The sequence below is a fragment of the Odontesthes bonariensis genome, chromosome 6 (assembly GCF_027942865.1).
Source record: "Odontesthes bonariensis isolate fOdoBon6 chromosome 6, fOdoBon6.hap1, whole genome shotgun sequence".
Taxonomy (NCBI): Eukaryota; Metazoa; Chordata; class Actinopteri; order Atheriniformes; family Atherinopsidae; genus Odontesthes; species Odontesthes bonariensis.
The window spans coordinates 30,117,985-30,136,083 of NC_134511.1; the positions used below are offsets into that span (position 1 = coordinate 30,117,985).

The window sequence follows — 18,099 nt, forward strand, 5'->3', positions numbered from 1 at the left end:
ACAAACACACAAACAAACAAAAAACAAAAAAACACAAGCAGCAGCAATCTGATATAATACACAGGTGACCTTAAACCACAGGACAGCACAACAATTGCTTAGTGAGCATGCTACTGGGCTAATGAATGTGTGTGTGTGAGTGTGTGTGAGAGAGTGTGTGTGTGTGTGTGTGTGTGTGTGTGCATGAACATGCAATACACATAGATGGTCCCACATAATAACCATGCTTAAATATCAGTGTATAGGGCCACAATCCCCCCCCCCAGCAATCAGAAGCAGGCCGAAAGGGCCCCCAGACCCAGGACACCAACAGCCCCCAAGGAGCACAGAACCCGGGAAGCCCACCATAGGGACAACCACGCATCCCCCCAGAAGACAGCAGAGGAAGCCCCCGGACAGAGCCCCCACAAGCATTGGGCAGAGCCCCCCCGGCGACCAGAGGCGGCAGCCTACCAGCCCCGCCAGGCCCCCGCCATCAATATTTCAAGTACAAAAATGTGTAAAATCCTTATGAATGATGTTTCTGTTGGGAGGGCGGCACCCTAGCACCCTCTATTGGCCAGCCGCTGCTGCAAAGTAAAGCATAACTTTACCTGCTCTGTGGAAATTCCACAGTTAGTATATTGTCACAAAAAAATGAGGAGGTTGATCAGTAAAGAAATGCTATCATAAAGTCCGCAATCATCAGTAAGATGCTGATGGATAATGACTGGACTTAAGAAGGGATGTCTCCACAGCTTGACAGAAAATACTGTTTTATTCTGTTAAATTACAGTTTCTTATTGTTAATTGAGCATTAACTGTTAATTTACATGTAAGCATGAATATTTAACAGTATTTTACAATTATTTTAAAATACAGTAAGATACTGTAGTAATCCACCGTAAATTTGCAGCAATTCATTACAAATACTGTTTTATGCTGTTAAAGCTGCGGTCGGCAACTTTTTTTTAGTCATATTAGCTTGAACTGTCATGGGATTCTGGAAGTAGAATATTAAATAGGCTGTTTAGGAAAAATAACGAAATCTGTAGCTCCCTCTGAAGCCAGTAATCATGCTTGCAAAAACCGAGCGTGCCCGGCTGTTTTTAACCAATCAAGTTAGGGTGGAGGAATCCTACCTGTCAATCACAGCTTGTGCACACGCTGCTGAGCATGAGTCTGCCCCAGCTTGTGTGCGCTCACACTGGTGTGAACTCACGTGCACAACCTCGTCCACAGAGGGGGAGAGGTTTGGGGGGCGATTCGGAGCTTGTTAGAGGTTGGGGGAGGGACCTGAAAGTTGTATCAGTTTGAATTTTCCGACTTTAGACTCGGAATTTTGAAAACCTGCCGACTGCAGCTTTAAATTACAGTTATCTACTGGTATTGTTAAATGACTGATTTAACTGTTAATTTACATGTGAGGGATGAATATTCAACAGTATTTTACAATTATTGTAAAATACAGTAGGATACTGTTGTAAATCCACCGTAAATATAAAGCAACTCGTTACAGTGTAGGGTCCAATTCCAAGTGCAAAATGAATACTTGTCACAACATGGTAACAAAGCAACGTAGGTTGCCAACAATTAGGCTAGAGGTGTCTTCAAGTTAATAAAGAGAATGATGATGAAGCAGAGATGGCAGGGAAAGGTTGAAATATTTAATAGGTCTTATCATCTGCTATCAATGAGCAGACGAAAAGAATCAATCAAGCAGTCTTTAACTGCTTGATTGATAAGGGTAAAACAAGCAGAGGCATTCGCTGAAAAAAATAAATGCTTTTCATGTGTTGAGCACTCCTGAATGTCAACATGTGCACGTGAGCGACTGTGCATATGTTACTGTTTATGCACACAAAATAGAGTGTGATGACCATATATCACACTTGAGGGCTTCTCTTACGATGAGCAGAGATTTTATTGCGCAGAAACTCACTCAAGGACCTTTGCTTTCATTATATTTAAAACCACTAACTATGGGCAATTATTTGGGTGTTAAATTTAACATATTGATATTCTAACTGGTCCAAAAACATGCATGTTAAGTTAATTGGTGTCTCTAAAATTGTCCTTAGGAGTGAGTGTGAGCATGTATGGTTGTTTGTCTCGTTTGTTTCTGTGTGGCCCTGTGATGGACTGCCAGCCTGTCCAGGGTGTACCCTGCCTCTCGCCCATTGACCGCTAGGATAGGCTCCAACCCCCTCGGGACCTGACCGACGGATTCAGCGGTATAGAAAATGGATGGATGGATGGATATTCTAACTGCCTTTCTGTGTGGAGTTTGCATGTTCTTCCTGTGTATGCGTGGGTTCTCTCCAGGTACTCCAGCTTCCTCCCACTGTCCAAAAACATGCATGTTAGGTTAATTGGTGTCTCTAAAATTGTCCTTAGGAGTGAACGTGAGTGTGTGTGTAGTTGTTTGTCTCATTTGTCTCTGTGTGGCCCTGCGATGGACTGGCGACCTATCCAGGGTGTACCCCGCTTCTCGCCCAATGAGCACTGGGATAGGCTCCAGCCCCCCCGCAACCCGATCGACGGATTAAGCGGGTATAAAAAATGGATGGATACTGCAACTGCATACACAAAATGCATTTGTTTTTGATTCTGCTGATCAGGATATATACATGGTATAGGTCACAAGTACCAGAGGATTAATGTTATTTGGGGTTTTTCCACCATAATATGCACATGCATGAGTCTGAAAAGACTTCTGGGCTTGCTTGATGTCAGAAATAAGAAGTTTTACCTTCAGCCTGAGAGAAAACGAACAGAGACTACCGAATTGCTTCTGCATTTTACAGGCAGTAATGAGCCAGTATGTTATTACAAATGTGAAAATTAGGACAAAAGGAGACTTGAGAGTGCTTAATTATTCATTCAATTTGATTTATTTATCTATTCACCTTCTTGAAAGCAAATTACAGTGGACCGATATTTGTATAAATGGCAAACTACTGCAGCATTTACTTTGAACTATTTATTTTCTACTGCCATCTAGTGAGCAGCTACCGTTTTTTCCCTCGACCCCTTCTTTTCTCTTTCATTAACAAAAACTAATTATGCCTGTGTACTTTAATTTCAGCCTGTGATTATTTCAGCATGGCAGAATAACTATTATACCTCTGCTCTCTACGCCACTCAATCATGAATGTGTTGTTTAGAGCCACAATGATACAAGCTGTTTGAATTCAACTCATGAAGTACAGTAAATGTTTTGATTTAATCAAAAACGTGTTTGGATTGGAAACTAACATTAACCACGTTTGAAGTCAAATATTAAATTCTACTTTGTGTAGTTGCTAAGATAAAGTTGCTTGGTGGGCGTGGTTTGACGTCATGACGTATTGTTGTGTTACGTAAACCGTTCGGCGCAAAAATTCAAACGCCGACTAGGAAGAGAAGCTGCCATTTGCTCTGTTCTGTATGAAATATTACAAATTATAGCCACTGTCAGCAAGGCCACGTCGGACATTTTGAGGTACGTTAAGATGGATTAAATTGTTTTCGTAAAGATCTGGCGCGTTAGTGACCCATTTATCTTACAAGGCCACGAAGAAGACGGTTGTACGGTTGCTATCGTTGTTATGCTAAATTGCATGTGAAGTTAGCATAGGGGAAATTAGCTGCTAATGTGCTTGTGAGACGATACGACTTATTTTGTTCGGGTAAAACTTACGTGCTAAATAAGTTTGTTTGCTGAAATTGTTGCCCCTCGATGAAACCTGTTTGCGCTCTCAAAACGCAATAAAAATCCATTTGTGTCTGCTTTTTAGCAACTTACTGCTATATGATGGAGACCTTTTGTTTATATGAGACTGGCATACAAGCTAAGGTGAATCGATAAATACGGTTCTAGTCCATGGACATGAATCCACATGACTACTGTCTTACTTGCCTTTTGTCATTAAGCATTTCTAATTGTTTTCATAATTTAGCACCTGAATCATTTTGACATGTGTTCAAACAATGGTTGCAGCTCATCTCTTGGATTAAACACTGTGAAACTTGGTCACTAAAACTTAGTGAAGTGAAGTGAATCCATGTCAAATAGGTCTATGAATTGATGTAATGTTTCAACTTTAACGTACAGCAGAGTGTATGTGGCGTTTTTCTGCTTATGCTATATTTTATTTTAATGGAGGCAGTTTTTTGTTTTTGTCAGTAGCTAACATGAGCGCAGCCTCCACGCCTGTCTCCCGGGTACGTCCAGGATGGACGTCATCCTCTTTGAAGAACAAGGGTCTGTCCCCTGCAGCCTGCAGCACCCCTCTGCTGGCAGCCTTCCCCGGCAATGATGACGAGCAGGAGCGTCGTCAGCGCAGGAGGTCAAGAGTCATTGACCTTCAGGCTGTCACTGATACTTCTTTCAGTGATTCTGCATCACACAGGTAAGCTGTGTAATAAAGCACATTGACAATCTACCTGGCCTCTACGGAGCAGCCGTGCGTTGAGAGCTTTAACGGTGGTCTGCTTTTTGTCTGCAGTGCCGTTGGGACTCCTGCTGCCGTACCCAAGTTGTCAAATGCTCAGATATCAGAGCACTATTCCACCTGTATAAAACTTTCCACAGAAAATGTAAGTGGATGTTTACTGGGTGCATGAATATAAAGGGACTCTGTTTTATGAACTCGTTCTGATGCATTTATTTTCTTTTTGGCAGAAAATTACCACCAAAAATGCCTTTGGTCTTCATCTGATTGATTACATGGCTGATATTCTAAAACAGAAGGACTCTGAGCTCACTAACTTTAAGGTATATCCTTGATATCTGCTGTTTTGTTTTAAATTCTAATCAGGTTCAAGTGATTAAGTGTCCACATCTTTGATAGTTGTTCAAATGTTAGTAGTAGAAACACAGACTTTGAAATTAACTGACAAGACATGCATGACATGTGTGATAAAAAGTTGTTCCTTTGAGGCCTTGAATTCAGTAACCTGAACTATAACATTGATTCAGTTTAAACTCTGTTTGTCATTCATTCTTATATAGATTGTAGCATTGAGAATTAAATTTGAAAGAAAAGCTTTAGATACACAATAAACATTAAAAAAAATAAATGTATAAACATTCTTCAGAGTGGTTACCATATGTGTATTTTTGTCATTTTGTGTGTGTGCCCTCTGAAAGGTGGCAGCTGGCACTCTGGATGCCAGTACAAAGATCTATGCTGTGAGAGTGGATGCTGTTCATGCTGATGCTTACAGAGTGCTTGGTGGTCTGGGGGCTGAGACAAAACCCGGAGACGGTGAGGCTTTTCTTGAAAACACCAGATTACTTTGAGTCAAGGGTGCACGTTTTCCTACTTTTTCCCATAGAATGTAAAATTAGGCCGAACCAATCTGCGTTGCAAATTGATACATTATCCTTTTTGTATATATGCAGCTCATGGTCCAAAGGAAGAGGGAGGAGACGATGACGGACTGGCAGGAGGTGAGGTGACTGCCAAGCAGCCAAAGAAAAAGAGGCCTCCTAAGAAAACAGTTGAGCAGAACCTGAGCAGCATCAACAGTGCTGAGTCTGAGAGGAAGTGTGAGGTATGATGATCTACAGATTCTGTCATTGTTGTTAGTATTATAAGCAGCTTCTATCCGTCAAATGTCTCAGTATTGTCTGATAAGTTTCTGTATGATTACGAATAGTCTGGGGATTTTTTGTTTTGTTTTTTAATCTTTGGTCTGTTCCAACTCTCTCCCCCTTCTCTAACAGTCAGCATGAATGAAGGATATTTTACCTGGCCTTCTTTTAATACATATCAAGCTTATTGAACTTAAACTGACCATGTCACACTCCCAGGTGGACCCCATGTTTCAGCGAATGGCCTCATCCTTCGATGAGAGCAGCACAGCTGGTGTCTTCCTGTCTGTTCTCTTCAGTGAGAACAGTCGCTGCGAGCTGCTGTTTCCCTCGTACATGACCCTTCTTCAGTCCACAACCTCTTATTCTCCTCCACCTTCACAGGAAGTTCCCGCATCCCCCTTTATGGGTAACAATTATTTATTGAGTACAAAAGTACATTTCCCTGTTGTTAATGTTATACTCAGTGCCATTGCAGGGTGCTTGCGCAAGTCTTGAAAGTCTTAATAAGTATGGAATTTTGAAGCACTGTTTTCCAGACCTTGAAAAGTCTTGAATTTTGTGTGAAAGTCTTAATAAAGTATGGAAAATAAATGTATGGTAGAATTTTACAGTATGCTAGAAGGCATTGTGAAATGATAAATAGGAAGGTAGGCTATAAAACTATAATTTTACTAACTGGTCACGTACTGTATTAGCCTAATGGGATGAGATGTGAGTGAAGAGACTGAATTCTACATACATTCATCCATCCATTCATTTTTTTTTTTTTATAGATAGTTTTTGTGACACTTGTTTGATGTGAAATTCATGTACTTGTGATTTTCATGTTTTGAAACGTTTTCATCAGTAAAAGCGTAATTTACTGTGAATAATGCATTTGTTCATTGAATACTAGCCTATAAAAATGAACATTTCTAATAAACACAGTTGGTACAATCTCAACCAATGAAGTAGGCAGTAGGCACACAAGTTACAAGTACATAAAGTTAAGGGGGGGGGGGGGGTGGGGGAGTGTATCAGTTTTAAAAAAGTCTGGAATTTTAATTTGGAAAAGGAGCAAGCACCTTGCATTGGTTGGATATTTGTCTGAATTTCAGTGCCACCCAACTGTATTTCATCTTTTGAGCTGTTACTTAGTAGAAATGCTAAACCCTGTTTATCTATGCTGTGGTTCTGCAAGCCGGACTGCAGCGTTCCCAGGAAAAAAGCTCCATCTGTCCTTCGCTTCAGGACTTCTCCTTCACAAGCTGGAACCCTGAGCAGGTCAGAGATACCATCTAACCATCAAATGCCATATTATAAATGATCCTGTAAGAACTAACCTTCTGTGTCCATGTTAATTTCCTGTAGATCCTGAATTCTAAAGGCTTGAAAATGTCTTAAATATGATTTTTGAGGACAGTCAGTCTAAAACCTCAATTGGTTTGTCATGTATTTCATTAGAAAATTAATTAAAAAAGAGCTAATAACTCAAATTGTGCAGTGAGTTTGTGAATTTGTTTTACCTGGACTAGTAGTTTCTCTTCTTCTTTGGCCATGTGGTCTTATTTCTGTGTTGTGACAGCTGGTCTGGCTGCCTGTGCACGTGAGTCCAGGCCGTGCAATCCTGAGAAGGCAAACTTGCAGAATTTACTCCACTGAATGAACAGCTTTGGCTAAAAGGTTTCCAAGAGAAATCTACAGGTTGCTTGAAGGGAGCCAAGTTCGGCTTCACTTCTACTGTTGGTTTTGTTTGTTGCTGCTTCAATACAAAACCTGTGGCTTTTTACAGTCAAATATTGGACCTTTTAAAGTGCATTTATAGCTGCCTTTAAACAGGCTTAATATGCTAAAATGTTTGGGTCTGAATTTGGTTTCCTCATTAAAGCATTTACAGTCTTCATGTCTCAACTATTGACTTTCGTATTAAGCTGACCTATAATACGGTAAAGATGCTCGCTTCATTACACTACAGAGAAGACGATTGCGATAACTGCCATCGATCTGATTGTTCCTTATTTCAGACCACAAATCAGCTCCTGGAGAAGATGAACCAGGGCGAGCATGTGTTTGATGTGAATGCTGAACCTGAGCCAGAACCAGAGGAGGATGACTGCCCAGACTTTGATGCTGACTTTGAGGACGGACCAGCTGACTGTGAGGACGGATCCAATGAGCACAAGGAGGGTTGTGAGGCCTCTGGCTCTGGCAAAGGACGGTAAGATTGTATTGTGTGTTACGTAGACTCAGAGCACACAGATTATACGTTTTGGATTTCGGATTTGGCTCTTAAAGAGCAGAAAATTCCTATTTAAAATCCAGCCAATGGTTATAAAATTGTAATGACACCATTTAGAAATTAAGCCAGGCATCTATTTCTACTTAATGTCCTGTTTAGAAAAATATATTTTCATATAGGCACATATTGAGCCATATACAGGCTGGTCTCATGGAAACTAAGCAGGCATTTCTGGTGATAACTCAGCTTTCTTTATGCTTTACTGCACTTTCTCATCCGCCTTCTGGTACCATACTAAATGCAGTTTGTGTTATATATGAAAGAATAGCCTCCATTAAGTTCTCTGCAGAAACAGAACATCCTCTCCTCATTTCCTACTTGAGTTTTAGAATATTACTCATGGTTGTGAAGTAACAGTGGTGCCTATTGTCACCGGTGGAGATGTCTTCCAAGCTTAAGCTTCCATTAATTGACAGCTTGTTTGGATGATTGTTGTGTTGTTCGTACAGGGATGTGATTCCCATTGGAGAGGGAGACATTGCCACTATGTGTCTGCAGCTGTCCTCTCAGCCCAGGGAGTATTCGTACTTCAGCCCAAAAACCATGGCCACCTGGGCTGGACCTGGTTACTGGCAGTTCAAACCAAAGCACAAATGTGAGTGAAATTAATGCTGTAACACAATAAGTCAACTATGATTCCCGACTAGAGAAATTACCACTTTTTACGAGATTGTTGCGTATTATTAGGACTGTTTGCCGACAGGTGTGTTAACAGAACTCATTGTAATGAGTGTGGATCTTTAGGTGTTTATAGATTTTATCATGAATGTCTTGACAGTATTACTTTAATATTTTTCCCACAAATATAAATGTGCTGACTTGTAAAAGTGTAAATTGTAGCATCATTCTGTCCCGTAAAAAGAATAATTCAGAGAAATTACTCAGATATTAAATGACAATTTAATGTTTAAACATATTTCTCTTACAGCTGAGAGGATGGTCATACCCTGCGGAATGAGCGCAGGGTAATGATCCTGCCTGTTTTCTTTTCTTTTATCTCCATTAGTGGATCATTTGCCTGACAAGGAAACACGAAAAAGGAAGCCCAAAAAGACCTTTGAAATAGACTTCAGTGATGATGTCAACTTTGACACCTACTTCCGCACCACAAGGGTAAACAACCTTTACCTTTTCTTTCCTAACAGCACGTTCATTGACACTCACTAGATTCAAATATGATAGCGTTTATATATGTAATTTCCCTGTCTATGTAAATAAGGCTGTCACAATTGTAGAATAATCCTATGACTAAATTATCTGACTTGATTCCGGTGATTTTGAATTGTCACACAAATTTCATATTTTTGTCACTATTTCCATTATATTTTCCACCAGTTCCACCCTTTCTCTGCTCTGTTTTAATGAACATTTGCTTTTCTAATGTACGACTGACTGCATATAAGTAACTGCTGACATTAATATTACAGGGTTTTATGTCGAAAAATTTGGATTTGCACCAGAATTTCAGAGCACTGATACAAAAATCTAAAGAAAAACGTGAACAGGGAAGACAGTTCAATTATTAATTCAGGCGTCAACTAGGGTTGGGCGATGTCTTCTTAATTGGCAGAAGACGATGTTTACAGTAAAACATCGTGATGGACGATGATATCGTCGTCGGGGGGGGGGGGGGGGTTGGCTACGACTTATTAATGATCAAATAATAATAATAAAACGGTACTATATAAGCTACATGGTGATGATTCTACACAGACTCCCCAGGCTTTAGCTGTAAGGGGGGAAAAAACATCCTTCCCATTGCGTTTGAATGGCCCGTGCCAGAATGTCACTATCCCATAGATAGCCTACTTATTTAACCTACTTAATTGTAACAATAAATAAATATTTAGGCCATCATAAAATATATAATAATAATCTACTAACAACGGCAATTTAATCGTAATACATTTAAAACTATATATTTTGTTTTACTAATGCGCTTTGGCGCGCTGCGCGTTATAAAAAGCTGCCGTTCCATTCCTGAATTTTAACGGTTAAAAGCATCCGTTTTACTTCGTTAGAGAGGCTCATTTCATTTCAACAGCTAGCAACCTACCATGACGCAGGAGTTGGTTGGAAAGAAGGGCACCACTTCGCCTATTTGGAATTTCTTTGGTATTGAACCAGATGAGCGTGGGCTGCCAAAAGATTTAAATAAATGTGTCAGATTTGCGCATCTGTGGTCCGTGCCAAAGATGGACAGACAACAAATCTACGCAATCACCTGCATGTTCACCATCCTGAAGAATATGCAACGATCAACGTGTCCGTGCGCTCAGGGCTTGCCAAAAAAACGCAACCGACCATATCTGGGATGTTTGCGAAAAGCACTAAATATAAAACTGACAGTGACCGGTGGAAGGAGCTGACAGGTGTTGCAACTCGCTACTTGGCCAAAGAAATGATATCGTTCAACACGTTCGAGAAGCCCACTTTCAAGGCCATGCTACACACCTTTGACAGGCAGTACGAGTTGCCAGCCTTTGCACTGCAAAGTTAATGCTTTAGCTGAAGTTGAACGTCAAACCACCTTTTCTGTTGACAATGAGCAAGTTTCCCGACGCACTACGAGCAGTTAGCGTGAATAACATGAAATGTTTGACGTGGGAAAAACGAAGAGAAGCTGTAACCTAGACATAATACCCTAATAAAAATAATAATAATAAATTATATAAGAATAAGCCAATTAGGCATATTTGTAGCATTGGCTATTTTAATTCTCATGCCTGACTCTAATTCATATTACCGTAGTTATATATATTCCTAAAAAAAAAATTTTTTTTTAAAGTGGGCGTGGCATCACGATGGTTACCATCCATCGTGATGGTGGGTCATAAATGCCGATGCCGATGGACGATATTATCGTCCATCGGCACAACCCTAGCGTCAACTGAAATTCCATGATCGTAACAGTCTTACATGTGAATTATTATTAACCGAGAACTAATGAGCCTTACAGTTCATACAAGTCAGTAATCAGAACATTGATCAGGTATTTCTGGACAGAGGTAACATTGCACACACCACACTTATTTTAGCTGATTAATGTCGTGGTTTCAATGTTTTTCTCAGTTAAACTCATCTTGGTAGATTTATATTGAAATGAAACGCCTGCAGTGTGGTTACATACATGCTTCTCATTCTGAAGTTCCCTCTTTGACACCGAATGACAGTCAGAGGTGATCTGTCTCAGTATGTTTTAACTGTTAAAATACAGAGGCATTAAAGGTAGGGTAGGAGATCCTGGATTTTGAGTCCAGCGAAGCTGCATTTTGAAAATACACAGGTAAAAAGTCCCAACCCTTTTCTTCACTTTCCCCCCGAAGGCACGCCTCTAGAGTACATGAACGTGCACGAGCACGAAGGTGCACGAGCGCTGTTCTGACAGCAAGCATCGATCGTTGCCGTATTTAGTATTTAGTATATGATAACTATACGTTTAATAATGCTAGGTGCTAGCCAAGCTGGCACAAGTTTAGCTTCCTGCCAAGCTTCTGGACGCGTAATTCGTTCACGGAGCAGGGTACGCGCACGGGGGGGGGAAGGAGGGGGAGGGAGGAGCAGATTGCAGTTTGATAGACGGCATCAGAATCCAATCATTGTGAACGGTCCGTTCACAATGATTGGATACTGTTTTTCCTAGATTGTACGTTCTAGAGGCCACTAAAACTTTTCATATTTGTGTCAAAACTTTTAATTAATTGGTTGCAATGGGGGTGTGAAGAGTATTTCAAGCAATATGTAAAAAAATGTTCCAGAAAAAGATCCCCTACCCCGCCTTTAAGGCCATGATGTGGCACTTTTGGCGCAGCGGCCATGGCAACGCAGCATTCAGCACTTTGGGAATTACATTTGATGCAGCCGCTGTCTCAGTTACCACGTCTAAAGGTCTTTTATGTCTCAGCTCGGGAGATGTGCTTTCACCTGTTTGTTGACTGACTGAATTTAATACAACTTTAATGCTTCCTGTTAAAACAGCATCATGAAAATAGATGAAAGGACAGTGTCACTCTGCAACTCCGATCCGGTGCCTTCGTCTATGTGTGTGCGCGATATTAACGAATCACCCGGCTCTAATCATTTAATTCAGCGTACTTTCACACAGGATCTGTAAAAGGCATCATAAGTTAGAGCGTCTGTTGATTTTTAACTCCCCGAATCTTAAATTTCCTGCATTGACTTTACAGGCAGCAACCACTAACAACAAGTCTGCGCTCAGTGCCAGCAACAAGAAGACGACTCTACCAGCAGATTTCCAGTTTCCCCCAGAGACGCTCTCTCAGCTCAGCCTCAAACCCTCCAGCTCGGTGAGACTTCACTTATTCTGTCAGATCCCGGCATTCCTGAAATTACAAAGGATTATTTGCAGAATAAGTAAAGAGTGAGTTCTTTACACATAAGTCCCAGAGCATACCAGATGTGAACTTATGATCCAGGTAGAGGTGTGAATGATGTGTCTGATCACTGAGAATTCATTCAGAGTCTGTCTATGGCCACATTTTTTCAACAGGATAAATGCAGTTGTGTCCATGAGAAAGGCCTCTTTTTGATTTTGATTTTTACATTTCCTGTTATTTTCCAAAGACATATGATGTATCGCTTACAAAAAAACCTCTGTAAAAGGCTCTTGGATGTATACAGCAACGGCTGTATTTTGTTCTTTTGTGTAAGCGGATTCCCATTTTTCAGGTTTTTCTTTACATCTGAGAATGAATGCTACAGATTTCCAGCATTGTGCAGAAATCTTTTAATGGTTCTGTCTGAATCTGGTTATAGCATTAAAAGTTAACCACTAGTTTGAATCTTTGTAAAATCTACTGGATTGGACAGGATTAGTTACGAGTCGATGAATAGAAAGTGAGTTGGTTCAACTCTGAACGTCATAAGAGTCTAAAGCAAGCGCCACTGTTGAGATCTGATTTTTGCAATTGACTTTTAGCCCAAATCTCCCAAAATGGAGACTTTAAAATTTTCCCTGATTTTTTAATAATGAAAGATTTATAGTTTGTATTGTATTAAGACAGAAACTACATGCTGGGGTTTGTTTTCTCTAGTTGAGTCAAGAGGGCCAGAAGAGGCTCTCTGGAGAGCTCGGAGAAGGCATCGGCGATTATGACTACAACAACGCCAACGATACCGCCAATTTCTGTCCAGGTCTTCAGGTCTGAAACTGTCCTTTTTTATAACTTTTTTTATTTTTATTTATATTAACAGAGCTTTTCTTAGACCTTTGCTTTGTCCACATCAGGATGATCACATGGTCTCAGCTTTATTGAAGCAGCTCATTTAACAGAATCAGACCATTTATTTCCCTCATATAGCTCGCAGGTTGTCTCAAATCAGTAATGTATCACATGTTTTAAGTTACTTGTGTATTCAGACCAGCAGCATCTTGACTGTCGTTTAAATTCTGTTTGTTCTTACTGTGTCACGATGTAAACAGAAACAAAAACCATTAGACTTTAAACTGATGTTGTCACCAATATGTAGACGGGATCTTCAGTTAGTTTTCTGGCTGCACTCCACTTTCATTGTCACTGCGTGAACACTGCATCACGCCTGCACCAAATAGTTTTGAAGTGATAACTTTTGATTTAAGCTCCAGCCACAGTGAGGAAAAAGCACTTCAAATACCCCTCCTTTTAGCATCTCTTCCTCCATCTTCCATCTCAGGGTGGTGACAGTGATGATGATGTCGAAGGATTTGCCGGTTCAGATGATACACAGCCTTCAGGTGACAGTATACCTCCTTCGCAAGATCTAGAGGGCGTGTCCACGTACGGGGAAGAGGATCTGGTTCCTGAGCCATACAGAGTGAGTAATGCAACATTTGAGCTCAAGCCCAGCTTTATGTGGGCCTTGTATTTTAGTGGCATCTCTCCACTTAAAGCTTCTATAGTAATACCTTTTAATACACAGTAAAACAAACTAAACCTGCACTATAATCTTTGTCTACAAAAGTTTACCTCAGTATTGACTTTGTTTTGTAGTTTTACATATATTTACTGTGCTGCTTTTTAATATAGGTCAACAAAATTGAAATCAACTATGCCAAGACAGCAAAGAAAATGGATATGAAGAGACTGAAGACCAACATGTGGACTCTTTTGACTGAAAGCCCAGAAAAAACAACACAGGTAAACTACAATAACTAAGCAGCCATGGATCTTTTTCTTCCCCTATCGTAACGGCAACTGCACACGTCCAGTGAAAAAACGGCCAGGAACCATACAGATGTCTTTTAAAGTTTTATTTGCGCTCTTTTTTTTTTCTCTCTCTCTCTTCAGACAACACAGTGAAAAATACAAAACATTAAACACATTCAGGCTCAAACAATATGAAAAATGTGTGAAATGATCCAAGAAAGACTTATCAAAAACATTGTAGCAACATCAATGAATAATGGACAATTACCATGTGCACCTTTGAGTAAGATAAGGTTGTCCTTCCTCTGCCTCCATGTTAGATCGGATCCATAATGCATCAGGTCATGCTCTTGACTGAACTCTGGTCATGGTGACCTATCACACTACATGACACACACATTTTCTTAACAGAAAAATGTTTTTAACCATGTATTTTAATACGTTTTTAATAGCTCTATGAACCAAACACTTGTGAATTTGGGGAAAAATTGTCTCCTAAACAGTTACAGGAAGAGTTTTAGGTGTATGTATCTGTTTGATTTATTTTTTATTTTTTTTGTGTGTGTGTGTGTGGTTCTGTTATAATTGTTTTTACCTTCATGTTCCCTGCAGGGGGGGGAGACTGATAAAATGCCAGAAGTCTGTGGGGAGAAAGTCTTCAGTCAGACCACAAAGACACTGCTTCAAAGGTACCAGCAGACCTCCTGACATGCCTGCTGTGGCACAGCAGTAATAAGGAATTATTATTACAGAGTAGGACTCATGTTGCATGCCTTACCTCGCTGTTGTCGGGGTGAACATTGATCAGAGCGTCCACTCTAATATGTTCATATTCCTCTAAGGTTGAATGATTTTCCCTTATAGTTTAACCTCAATCTAACAGATAACTCTTCATCTTGAACTTCCATCATAATTAATGGAAGGTACAATCTATTGTCAATGTAAATGTCTTGTTTTTTCCTCCAGATTGCCAAACACTATGGCTCAGAACCTGTCGGTGCCATTGGCGTTTGTCGCTCTGCTTCATCTTGCCAATGAAAAGGTGAGAACACTGTGGCTGGATGTTTGTTAGGCAGTAAGTGCCACATTCTGCTGGTCAGAGACCTGGAGAACAACACAGAATCCAACAGCAGAATTTTCAAAGACCACAGTGTTGACTGGTGTTATTTAAAATATAAATCTGGACGTGGTACTGGAGAACAAGGATATGCTCTGTTACAAGCTACAGCCTATACCAAAACCCTGCTCTTTATATTTAATGTGTGGTTACTTCCAGTAAAAGTGCATCACATACCAGCAGAGAAATGCAGTTTTTCCTCTGTTCAACTCATAGTTCATCTCCTGTTGCCTCAGATGTGTTAAGGTGCTGGAAGGTGGATTTTCTTAGCTGTGAAGGACCGAGCAGTCCAAAGAAGGGTTCAAAAGGGTGTTTATCTATACCAAAAATATACCACAAACCCAAAACAAAATGGGCCCTTAAAACGAGGTCAAAGAAACAAAACTAACAAAACCAAACATTACCTCAATCTGACCTCCAAAATGAGATGAAAGGGGAAGCTTAAGTAGTGGCTGATCAGCCCACAAACACACACAGGAAAACTAAATTAAACTAACACCATTATGTTTGGTCAATTTCCTGTTCCCAGCACTTAGGCTAGAACTGGAGTAGCAGCAACTAAGGAAACTTACCTCAACTCATTTAAACATGATACACTGTAAACTAAATGTTCACGCTAAACCCAAAATAGCTGTTTCATTCTTTCTCGTGTAACTTAAACCCTACAATTAAACTTAAAACTGAGGACAGTGTAGTCTAGAAGATGAAGTTTAATGCAGCAGTGTGACTGGATGGATATATTACCGTATTACATTACTGTGGCCATGGATGGAGCTAAGCCAGAGTGGGGTTCAGCTTTTACTCCACTAAAAGTTGAATAGGAGTATTTTCCAGACATCAACAGCTATTGATTTGATTTGTTCATCTCATTCCTCTTTTGGTCAAACTTAGAATGTAACATAAAGCCCAGGTTAAAGAGCTTTCTCTTTATGTCCCATTTAATGTGTTTATTAATACCTGAAGAGGTATGGCTTGTCAGAGCTTTGTATTGTTCCCACTTCGAGGGATGCTCTTACGATCAGTATTTAGGTCATCAGGAGGGGGTCACAGACTGGAGAGATGTTACACCAGACTTGACCCTATTTTTCTGTCTTATCATTAAAGTGGAGATGACATGATCATCTCCAGTCATTAATTCTTAATCTCAGGTACCTCTAGATTAGGTTTGCGCACTTGATAAGTTTGTTAGTAGTTCAGAGCAAAGGAGAGCTGGCTTAAGTGTCTTCTTTGATTTGAAATTCTTTATTTCAAATATGTAATCGAATACGCCAAAAAAAATATTTGGGTTTACAACAAAAATAAAACAAGGTGGGTCAAATGACAACAGTGACCGAATTGTCTCTGCTTAAAAAGGAGTAGGAAGAAGTATTTCAAATGTTGTTTTAACAAAAGTTTTAACAACTGAGTCAGTTATTATTTGTCATATTAGAATAATACTGAAGATAAACTAATATTTTGTCATCATTTATCACTTTCTGCTCCAGTTTAGCCATTTTTCTGATCTACAAAATATCAAAATTCAGGAAATAAAAAAGGATATCTGAATCCGAAATGTTTTAGTTTTTATTGAGTTCTACGTGTCCGAATGAATTTATTCAGGGTTTTTTTGTGTGTTTTTTTTATTACAGAATTTGGAGCTGGTGAAGGTTGATGACATGTCAGATATCATCATCAGACAAGGCCAATAAGGAGAAAGTATTGTGGGAATTTAAAAGGAGAATCTTTTTAATTTCATTTTGGCTTCTGTCTTTTTTTTTTACTGTGTATATCTGAGGTTTCTCTGTGCCACTTTACTGTTGTCCACTTTTTTTTAAGTGTAAATACAATAAGGAAATTCACAGATATTGCGTCTACATTTATTCCTTATAAGCATAATGTTTTTTTCCACTTTTTATGATGTAGATAATTTAACCGCTAAATCATCATTTAAAAAGAAAAATGTATATTGTCAAAAAAATAAAAGGCTTTTTTCATAAAGGCGGTGCAGACGTTTCCTCAGCAAGAGGGACTTTTTTCCATGTGAATCATATCTGCTGACATGCATTTAACAGCCACTTCAGAGCCGCATACGTCAGCTGTTGGCTAAGATGGCAGGTAATCAGAGTATTTATGTCATTGCCACCCTCCAAGGATCGTGGGGAAACCGGTTGGTCAGGGCTGACACTGCAGGCAGAGGTGGAATGTGATGTGAGAGATATCAGTTCAACAAAGCTGCAGAACAGGGAGGAGTTGTTGAGCGTTCCAGTCCACTGGGCTATGGGACGCAATGGGAACATTGGGCCTCATGCAACAACCGTTCGTACGCACAGATTTGTTCTTAAGTCGTGCGTTTTCTTTCAGGTACGAATAGAATTTATGAGTGATCCAGACCTGTCGTAGGAGTTTCCTAAAATAGTTTGCTGTTATTCGAATCAAGTTTGCTTGACTAATGGATTGTATATTTAATTACTTTGAAGCAAACATAAATAAATATATACATTATACCCCATAATGATGCTGAGATTATTCTGTTTGACTTAAATTATGCACTAATTGAAGGTTAATTTGACTGTATATAACAAGGTCAATGGGACGCATAACAAGCGGCTGACTTACTACTTTTGGATGCCTTAGCGCGTCAGGCTCTTGGAAGAGACTGTGTAGATATCGTTGCGGAGAAAGAAGAATGGTTTACATCACGATTTAGATTGCCAAGGACTGTGCTGATGGAAATATGCAGCTTGCTAGAGACACAACTCCAGAGAGAAACACGCCGATCAAACCCAATTCCACCCAGCAATAGACTGCACACATATACGCAACATAGCACCCGTGCCGTTGTGGAGCGCACTGAGCTGAAGGCCAGGTGGGTGTGCTACGATACAGCAGGGGGCAAACTGCTCTATAGCCCAGAGAAGGCATGCCAGATTTGTACAATATTGCCATGAACGAGGGTCTCCCACTACCTGAACCAGCCCAGGCAGACCACAAGGTGTGGTGCCAGAAGACCCCCCTC

The 18,099-nt window shown here is 40.1% G+C and overlaps 1 protein-coding gene across 2 annotated transcripts; it reads left to right on the forward strand.

The window, feature by feature from the left end:
* Nucleotides 1-3,358: 3,358 nt before the first annotated feature.
* On the forward strand, nucleotides 3,359-17,574 carry ncaph (non-SMC condensin I complex, subunit H). Of its 2 annotated transcripts, none has more exons than XM_075469077.1 (18): nucleotides 3,359-3,463; nucleotides 4,148-4,373; nucleotides 4,470-4,560; nucleotides 4,646-4,738; nucleotides 5,114-5,231; nucleotides 5,369-5,520; nucleotides 5,780-5,969; nucleotides 6,744-6,826; nucleotides 7,567-7,760; nucleotides 8,291-8,436; nucleotides 8,848-8,954; nucleotides 12,029-12,148; nucleotides 12,896-13,003; nucleotides 13,515-13,655; nucleotides 13,868-13,978; nucleotides 14,600-14,676; nucleotides 14,954-15,029; nucleotides 16,733-17,574. In XM_075469077.1, exons 2-18 carry the CDS (start codon nucleotides 4,156-4,158, stop codon nucleotides 16,790-16,792), a joined length of 2,085 nt encoding a protein of 694 aa, XP_075325192.1. In that variant the 5' UTR covers nucleotides 3,359-3,463; nucleotides 4,148-4,155; the 3' UTR covers nucleotides 16,793-17,574. The 2 variants fall into 2 exon arrangements, with proteins under 2 accessions (XP_075325192.1, XP_075325193.1); XM_075469078.1 differs by having other exon boundaries at nucleotides 4,151-4,373.
* Nucleotides 17,575-18,099: the final 525 nt, after the last annotated feature.

What these genes read in the sequence shown, in the direction of transcription:
- ncaph (XM_075469077.1), top strand. Translation starts at nt 4,156, where the DNA reads ATGAGCGCAGCCTCCACGCCTGTCTCCCGGGTACGTCCAGGATGGACG. An exon ending in CAAGCTGGAACCCTGAGCAG is followed by an intron (nt 6,827 to 7,566) that starts GTCAGAGATACC and finishes TCCTTATTTCAG; the next exon opens with ACCACAAATCAGCTCCTGGA. An exon ending in TCTGGCTCTGGCAAAGGACG is followed by an intron (nt 7,761 to 8,290) that starts GTAAGATTGTAT and finishes TTGTTCGTACAG; the next exon opens with GGATGTGATTCCCATTGGAG.